Raw genomic sequence first — 8,905 nt, 5'->3', positions numbered from 1 at the left:
CACGGTCGGGCGGCGTCTGTGGGCGAAGCATTGCTTCCGTGTCTGCCGTGCTGGTCGCGGGATCGCGTTGTCATCTCCGGCGACGGCGGCCACGGGTCGGGGTCGAGGGCATGTCTAGTGACCGCGTGGCGACGCGGCGATGCTCAACGGCTGGTCGGCGAGTCCAGGGCGTGCTTGTGGTGACGGCGCGGCGCGTGGCCGGTGTGTGCCCGCGGCTTGCACACGCGCGTCGTGCGCAGCGTCCAGGGCGCCATGGACGCGAGCTGGTCGCGGCGTTGTCGAGCTCCTCCTCGACCAGGGCTGGGCTAGGCGAGGCTAGGCAGTGTGGTGGCGTGCGGTGGCGAGGGGGCCAAGGTTGGCAAGCAAGGAAGAGAGGGGGAGGCTCGGCATGGTGATGCCATGGCCGGCATGGCCATGCCATGCAATCTAGCTCCTCCTCCTTAGCTCCACTATGCTTCCCTTAGGGTTAGAGGGGGCAGGGGAACCATGTAGTGTAGCTTTGGTGTGAATTATGTGAGGTAGATCACTATTTGCAATAGTGTGTGAATAGGGTTCAAAATTGGAAAATACAAAAATATCAAAAATGGAAATAATTCAAATGGTGAATGTTTTTGAAAAGTGAAAGTTGAGATAAGTTGTACTTGACCAGAGATGAGTTGAGGTGGTGGTGGAAAAATTGGATTTCAAAAATGGCCCAAAATGGCTAAGTGAAGATTGTTGAACTCATTATAAAGTTGCCACTTTGGGTGAGCATAGCTAGTGATCAAAGATGAATTTGGCAGGGTGGTCTTCATCAAAGTTGTTCACCTTGATGTTGACTTTGAAATGGTGCAAGGAGTTAGCAAAGAATGGTTTGGGAAAATTGAATTGCAGGGGCTCAAAGTGGTGATCAGACTGAAATTGGCAGATTTGGTCATCATCACATGTGAGTGGGAAAAGTGTTGGAAATTCATTTGAATGGTGAACCCTTGATTCCAAAAGTTGTAATAAGTGTTTCACAACATTATTCAACTAATGGTGAAGACCAAATAGGTCTAGGGTTAAAATTTCGAAAAATGCCATAGGGCATATGTGAGGGTTTTTAGGGTTTTTCAATTATGGGAATTTCTTCCCTTTTGATTTATTTGGTTGGTGATCTTCACATGATCACTCTAGGGTTTTAGAGCATATCAAGAACAAGTAATAACAATCATCATGGCATATCACTCAAATGCACAAGTCCTATGCATGGTACTATATGCAAAAGAAAAGTTTTTGTTGGTTTGAAAATTTGTAAATCTGGAATTCTCTAACTTTCTTTTTCATTGAAATTTGGGGTGTTACACCGAGAATCCCTTTGCCCGACGTCCTCGCCGCGCCCGGGTCCTCTTCCGCGTCCATGAACACCTCGAACGCTGACTCCGGCTTAGATACCCCGAGACGCGCCACCGCGTCCGCCGTGGCCTGGAGCTGTTGCGCCATGGACTACTGGCGCCTGTCGATGGTGTCCATGACACGCGTGTGGTCAGAGACCGCGCGCGCGTGAAGATCAACTTGCGACGCCAACTGCTGGTACGAAGTATCCATTAGATCCATGCGCGAGTCGAGGGCGCCCATCTGTGTCTGCAGCGCCTCGAGCCCCTCTCGAATTGTCGCCATCGCCGCATCCACCCACCCCGCCGCGTCCCCCATCGCCTCCAGCACGATCTGGGTTTGCGCGGAAGCTTTCAAAGGCGCCGTCGCGGAAAACGCTGCGGACCTCGAAATCCCAACGATCGAACGAACCTCTGATACCACTGTAACACCCCCTTGCCGCTGATGAGATCAGAGCGTGAGGCCTCCACCAGATCGAACTAGAAGATACAGCTTGAAGAAGAAGAAAGATAATGGAGATCTGAGAAAAGAGAAGCAGAGACGGGGACGAGTTTCTTACTCATTTGATTCATAGCCATATTCAGTTTACAGCTGGGCTTATAACCTGCCCTTCCACACACTCCACGCCACTGGACCCACATAATTAACCCACACACACACGCGCCATCGTTATTTGCCTTTGCTCCTCGATGGCGCAACCCAGGTCTACGTCTCTGCTGTTGGCGCGATACCTGCAGGTGTTACACTGCTCCTCTATCTAGCCGTGGGCAATGGCTGCATCATAGCCGCAGCTCGGCCAGCGGCAGGCGGCTTCCTCCACAGTCCATACTCCGGAGCCGCTGGCTGTTGCGGTGGTGGACGCAAGATTCTCTCCAAAGATCGCATCTGGAGCTGACGTAAACTGGACGCCCTGTTAACTTTCCGGTGTACTCCATGCGAGCACGTCCGTTCGATGCGGAGGGGGCGTGCCCGCGCCCTGTTCGGCAGAATTCCCCACCGAGGTCCCCGGCGCCGGAGCCCAGTCGGCCGTGGCTGCCTGTCCCTTACAGTGCAATGCAGTGCGGCCCGCGTGCCGTGGTGGGTCTCGAGGGGTTGCGTCCGTGCTAAGCAAGAACCGTCAGGCTGGCCTTGGTCCGGCCATGGCCATGGCCAGGCCTTTTGGCTGGGGAGTGCTGTGCCATCTTCGGCAAGGCTGTAAACGGTGGGCTCGGCTCTCCGTTTCAAACTGTTCAGTGGTTTTGTTCTTACACTGGAACAACAAAAGGCACGCAATGCCATGCACAAAAGAGATGACCGTCGTGCAGATGCAGAACTGATCTCTGCGGTAACTGCTGGATCACGAGTTGGTTGAGTGGATTTCTGTTAAAAATGGGAGACGTGGTGCCATTATCGATGTATATTCTGGATGATTGGTGGACACAGTGGCAGGCTGCTTTAACATGGGTGGGTCAGCCAGACAAGTTCACCATGGTGAGCGTCGCCCCAGCGGTCCAAGTCCTGCACAAGCTAGCCGTTCTCAACAGAGGAGCATGTGCAAAGGTTCACTTACATGGCCAGGATTTGTCTCACCGATGGAGGATCCACTGGTAAGTGTATGCCGAAACCTGAAACTTCGTCAGCATTGCACAGTTGCACGTACAGTTGTCAGTTGATAAATCCAGGGGAGTCAGCGAGCGGCATAGATGATTTTTTTTCCTGAAATATTGTCTGTGGTATATATTACTGGCAAATGGGAAGATGAAGAGGCTACCTGTACCTTCCACTAAAGAATTGTATGTTTAGATTAATATGTCAATTGCACAGTGCATTCCCTTCTGTCCATTTGCATTGCCATCCATACCATCAGAGATATCTAAGATATAGGTTCATAATACAATGAAATCACTGATGTGCTGCCCTTAGTGGAACTTCTCAGGTTGAGTTTCCAGCATATATGATGTGTCATCTAGAATCTCCAAGATTCAAATTCATCCATTATTTTCCTTATGGATTATCTGATATTTTGCTCATTACAGTTCGTACTGTTATGTTTGGATATTAGTAGATTTTCATGGCCATTCCAAGGAGCATGTTGCTGGTATATTATGAACTGCCCTAGTTTATCAGATCATCTCATATGATTTTTTTTAGACGTGCCTTTCACAGGGGAGGTTCTTACATTAGATTTTCTTTATTTGGTAAAAATGGTGCCAATAGCTGGAGCGGGTGTTCTGAAAGATCTGCACGAATGTTTAGAGCCTGTCAATGTTCCAGTGCTTAGCTAAACCAGGTAAATATCCTTGAAGTATTCATTTTTTCTAGAACTGATCTTGAATCTTGACATTGGAGTGGCATGTCCCCTACAATACACATATTCTTAACAACTAAGTTGGATATGAAACTATTGTCATATTACGGTTGACTGCGAGAAAAAGGGGCATCAGAAGACACATCATTGAAGTTCTGTTTACATGTCTCTGGTCAAAACATATTCAGTAAGGTGAATTACATTGATGTATATTCAGATATTAGTACATTTTCATGACCATTCCATGGAGATTGCTGCTGGAATATTATGAACTTCCCAAGGTTATCCGATAATCTCATATGATTTATTTTAGGCGTGCCTTTCCGAACGGAGGTTCTTACATTTTTTTTTAGAACTTCGGAAAGGGTTTCCCCCTACCTAAAATTTATTAAAAAAAGGGGGACCTAAGGCAGCTCAAAGTTGTACATGCAAGAGATTACAGGGAGGAAAAACATCTAGAGAAAAAGCAAAAACACACAGAGAAGGGAAATTATATAGTCCAATCTGCTAGCCAATGTTGGATAGAAGCCTTCTCCTCATGTTTGGCTCTAAGAGCCCAAAGCTTGCAGGTGTCCATGCACTGCTTGGCAACTATGTGAACTGGGGTTTCAACATCATCAAAAACTTTCCTGTTTCTTGCCAACCAGATTTGCTTTGTTTGGTAAAATGGTACCAAACTGCCAATAGCTGGAGCGGGGTGTTCTTAATGATCTGCATGAATCCTTAGAGCTTGTCAATGTTCTTTCTCAGACAAACCAGGTAAATATCTTTGCCGCTTTCATTTTTCTGTAATTGATCTCCATCCTTGATTTTGTAGTGACATGCCCCCTATAAAACGCAAGTTCTTGACAACAATCATGAAACACTGGTGTGGGTCCTATTTTTGGCTTTTGAACTGCTAAACGACCAGTAGGATATCAGATATAATTCAAGAATTTAGAAGATTACTAGGAGACTACTAATGCTCTCTCAACTGCAAGAATGACATATAAAACAACATCTGAGTAAAATACGTTATATTATGAGAAATGAACTAAGTTGGAAATGCAACTATTCTTGTAATAAGTAATATGTTCTATCCTCTAGTTAATAGAAGCTGCTAGTGACCACAGCATAGTCTATCATTTCCTCCTCCAGAAAAAACCGGTATCAGAAGACGTATCTCTGAATTTCTCTTTATCTGTCTCTGGTCAAATCATACTCATTCAGGTGCCTTAAGTTGTTGTTCAATGGTCCTTTATCTATAGCATTCTATTCTGTTACATTTGCAATCCTCTGCATCATGACTCTGCATCTACCTCTTCACTTTAACTTCGATTTTTTGATTCTATCTGGTCCCTCTTTAGTTATTACTACATAAACTTCTTAATCCTGCATTGTCGTATTTATGATTCTATCCGCATCTACTTTTAGTACATCCACGGCCACTTCGCAATGCTTCCCATCAACTGCTGATTAGCAACTGTGGCTGTTACTGCACTAATGTCAGTACTGCAGAGAAACATCGGTCTAATAGGACATTCATTCTTACCTTTTTTTTCCCACTATGCTCAGTGTTCAATACCTCTAGTTAATAGAAGCTGCTAGTGACCACAGCGTAGTCTCCTCCAGGATCTAACTAATAAAATTGTCATCTGGTGAGTGGAACCGTTGATGTTCCCGTGTTAGAGCATCTCCAGTCGTGTCCCTCAAAGGGATTTGGGGCACGTCGGACAATTGACCGCACCCAGCCGCGCGCCCCAAAGGTCCTTTTAATGTTCGTCGCCCTGAGCCTGTCCCCGCTACACAAGGGTGGTTGCGGGCGCGCCAGGCGCAACGCGGGGGCGACATGGCGACTACCGGGCTAGCCGTTTCGTCGACATAGAGTTGGCCATGCGGCATGTCTTCTTATTTATAAGTAAGCCTGTCGCCTACCTTTGGTCCCGCTCAGGTCAGACAGGGAGACGTCTCGTCGCGGTGAGATGTTTCGTCGCGCATGGCCATGCACGCCGGCGTTAATACGCCCTACCGCCCCTCACCTGCCTCCGCTCTATAAAAAGGCGTGCTCGCGCACCGCCCCCTCTCTCACACATACCTTGCCGCCCCACCCCTCCTCATGCGCAGGCAGCTGAAGGCGCCTCCACACGCACTCCATGGTGTCAGGTTCCAGGGGCAGGGGTCGCGGTCGCCGGGGAAGGGGAAGGGGCCGTTGCCATGGACGATTGGCAGGGGCAGTGGACGATCACCGACACCGATGGAGGAAGACACGGCCGGTTTCGCTGACCTCTCCGACTTCGAGTTTTCATCCCTATCTAGGAAAACCCTTGAGCAAAAAGTTACGCGGATTGTTCCCCCAGATCTATGCAAACATCGCTTCTGATCTATTTCGGCCGCTAAGTTTGCGCACTTTCTTGATGGCCAGGGGCCCGCCGAGGTGAAACTACGGGCCAACGGCTGCGCTGCTTGCATGTGGCCCGTGGAGGTCCTTTTTCGACGGGCAAGGCCAGATCAACCTCGTCAACGGTTGAGAACAGTTCACCCGCGCACACAGGGTAGAGATCGGTTGCTTCCTAAACTTCACATACGTCAGCAGGGATGGCGTGCTCACCATGAAGGTGTTCGATGACACAATGTGCCGTAGGCACTCCCACTGTGACAGCGACGAGACACAATGCGCCGAAGCCTCTAGTTCAGGTTTATGTTGGTCACTACTATGTAAAAAGGCAAGTATTGGTAGTTTTATTTAAATTTCCGCTACAAAGAAAAAAGTTTTTGGCGACCTGTTTAGGGACGTGGCAAGGAACGGTCGTCCCCCAAATGCGGCACGAAGTGCCGGCGGCCCCCAAACAGCCGATCCGGCGCTTCTGCCAAACGTCGTTTGGCGGATGCGACTGGAGATGTTCTTGTCTCTCCTTTGATACCACAAAGTGATCAAGGAGCCACAGGAGGACAACCATTAATGATAGACCTAAAACACTGCTACAACTGGATTTCGTCCGCAAGGCATGTAGCGGGGGTGGTGATGAGTATACCGAGCCATACGTCTGACCGGGCCTTGGGCTGGGCCGGGAAAAGCCCGACTGCAGAAGACTAGGCCCAAGCCCATCCAAAAGCCCGGAAAGCCTGTCGGGCCGCGGGCTGGGATCCATCATTAAATGCTGATTTTGGACTACCCAGGCCTGGCTCGGCAGTCGGGCCAACATTTTTGGGCCCAGGCCCAACAGTTTCGGGCCAGGCTGGGCCGGGCTGCCCATGGCCAGACATGGTGACGAGGCTCACCATGGCACCAACTTGGGCAAGGAGATGAACCACATCAATCATGAGGATGGTGTGGCACTGTGGCATGCCTTGAGCCACAAATGCAACCAATATATTCTGCACCGAGTCAAGTGCCATCTTGGTAGTCCGTGCTTATTGTTTCTTCAGATAAAATGGTCTTATTCCCATAAATCACCATCCGATCATATGTAATAATCATTGCTTTTGGTGTTGTTATACATATAAATACCACAAATTAATATCCTGATATACACCTGAGCAAGTCGGTTAGTTTCTCTCACACTTGAGTTCAGTTTAATTCCTATTTGTATCGATTATACAAGAGGGGTCACCATTAATGGTTCAAATTAACTTTAAACAAGCATCTATGGTTCCTTCGGAAACTCCGTTATAGGCCTGTCATATGAAAGAGACACTGAAGATGTAGACTCCTGCATTATCAGGGGTCGTTCTCACAGTTTCAGCAACTGTACGGCTGATGCACAATAGTTAACTCTGTTCTGCCGAGGAGATCAAATACTCTTTCACGGCTACGCAGGAAATGAATACTCCTTCACGGCTACGCAGGACTTTGCCCCGTTTCCACACAATACAGCTTCGTCCACGCACCGCACCTATGTACCTATCTCCTACATAATAAACAAAGCACATGTGAGTACTATATATATCACCTAGTTCCACTGAACAATGCAAACCAAAACGTACTCAGTCCTACAAGTAAGCAATTCAGACGAGGGCCTGATCAAACATGGCCATCCCAAGGGCTTCGCTCCTTGCCATCCTTGGCTGCCTCTGTTTCTTTAGTTCTGTCCTTGCAGCTCGAGAACTCAACGATGACTTGTCCATGCTCGCAAGGCACGAGAGTTGGATGGTGCAGTACGGTCGCGTGTACAAGGATGCTACTGAAAAGGCGCAGAGGTTCGAGATATTCAAGGATAATGCTCGATTCATCGAGTCGTTCAATGCCGGGGGCCGCAAGTTTTGGCTCAACATCAACCAATTTGCGGACCTTAGCAATGATGAGTTCAAGGCAACCAAGACTAACAAGGGGTTTATTCCGAACAAGGTGAAGGTTCCTACAGGATTCAGGTATGAAAATATGAGCCTTGATACACTCCCAGCAACGGTGGACTGGAGGACGAAGGGTGCGGTAACTCCCGTCAAAGATCAAGGCCAGTGTGGTAAGTACATTTAGGCTACAAGTGAGTTAGATATGAATCTTCTCCATGAGAATGCTGTTTATAATTGCATATATCGCAACAAAATCATTTGCAGGTTGTTGCTGGGCTTTTTCTGCTGTTGCTGCAACTGAGGGCATTGTCAAGATAAGTACTGGTACTCTTATCTCACTCTCGGAGCAAGAATTAGTGGATTGTGATGTCCATGGTGAGGACCAGGGCTGCGAGGGTGGTCTCATGGACGATGCATTCAAGTTCATTATCAAGAATGGAGGCCTTACTAAGGAGTCCAGCTATCCATATTCCGCAGCAGACGGCAAGTGCAAGAGTGGATCTAGCAGTGCTGCAACTATCAAGACCTATGAGGATGTGCCTACCAGTGATGAGGGTGCCCTCATGAAGGCAGTGGCAAGTCAGCCTGTGTCAGTGGCTGTCGATGGAGGCGACATGACCTTCCAATTCTACTCAGGAGGCGTGATGACTGGTTCCTGTGGTACTGATTTGGATCATGGTATTGCAGCCATCGGTTATGGAACGACAAGTGATGGTACAAAGTATTGGTTGCTGAAAAATTCTTGGGGCACAACATGGGGCGAGAATGGATTTTTAAGAATGGAAAAAGACATTGCTGACAAGAAGGGCATGTGTGGCCTTGCCATGGAGCCCTCCTACCCCACAGCTTAGCTAGACTACAAAATGCCACATATTCACACACATACACAAGATTGAATAAATACATGTCCCTTCTTCTAGTGTTGTATATATGTCTATATATGCTAGTGTTGTATATATGTCTATATATGTTGTAAATTGTGTTACTCAAACTCAT

General features: G+C 48.1%; 1 protein-coding gene across 1 annotated transcript; it reads left to right on the top strand.

The window, feature by feature from the left end:
- Window positions 1–2,049: 2,049 nt before the first annotated feature.
- On the top strand, window positions 2,050–8,905 carry LOC127294689 (senescence-specific cysteine protease SAG39-like). Its single transcript, XM_051324559.2, has 2 exons — window positions 2,050–8,079; window positions 8,174–8,905. Exons 1-2 carry the CDS (start codon window positions 7,647–7,649, stop codon window positions 8,758–8,760), a joined length of 1,020 nt encoding a protein of 339 aa, XP_051180519.1. The 5' UTR covers window positions 2,050–7,646; the 3' UTR covers window positions 8,761–8,905.

Source organism: Lolium perenne, chromosome 1 (assembly GCF_019359855.2).
Source record: "Lolium perenne isolate Kyuss_39 chromosome 1, Kyuss_2.0, whole genome shotgun sequence".
Taxonomy (NCBI): Eukaryota; Viridiplantae; Streptophyta; class Magnoliopsida; order Poales; family Poaceae; genus Lolium; species Lolium perenne.
Note: the sequence above shows the minus strand (reverse complement) of the source record. Positions and strands in the feature narration are given on the sequence as shown.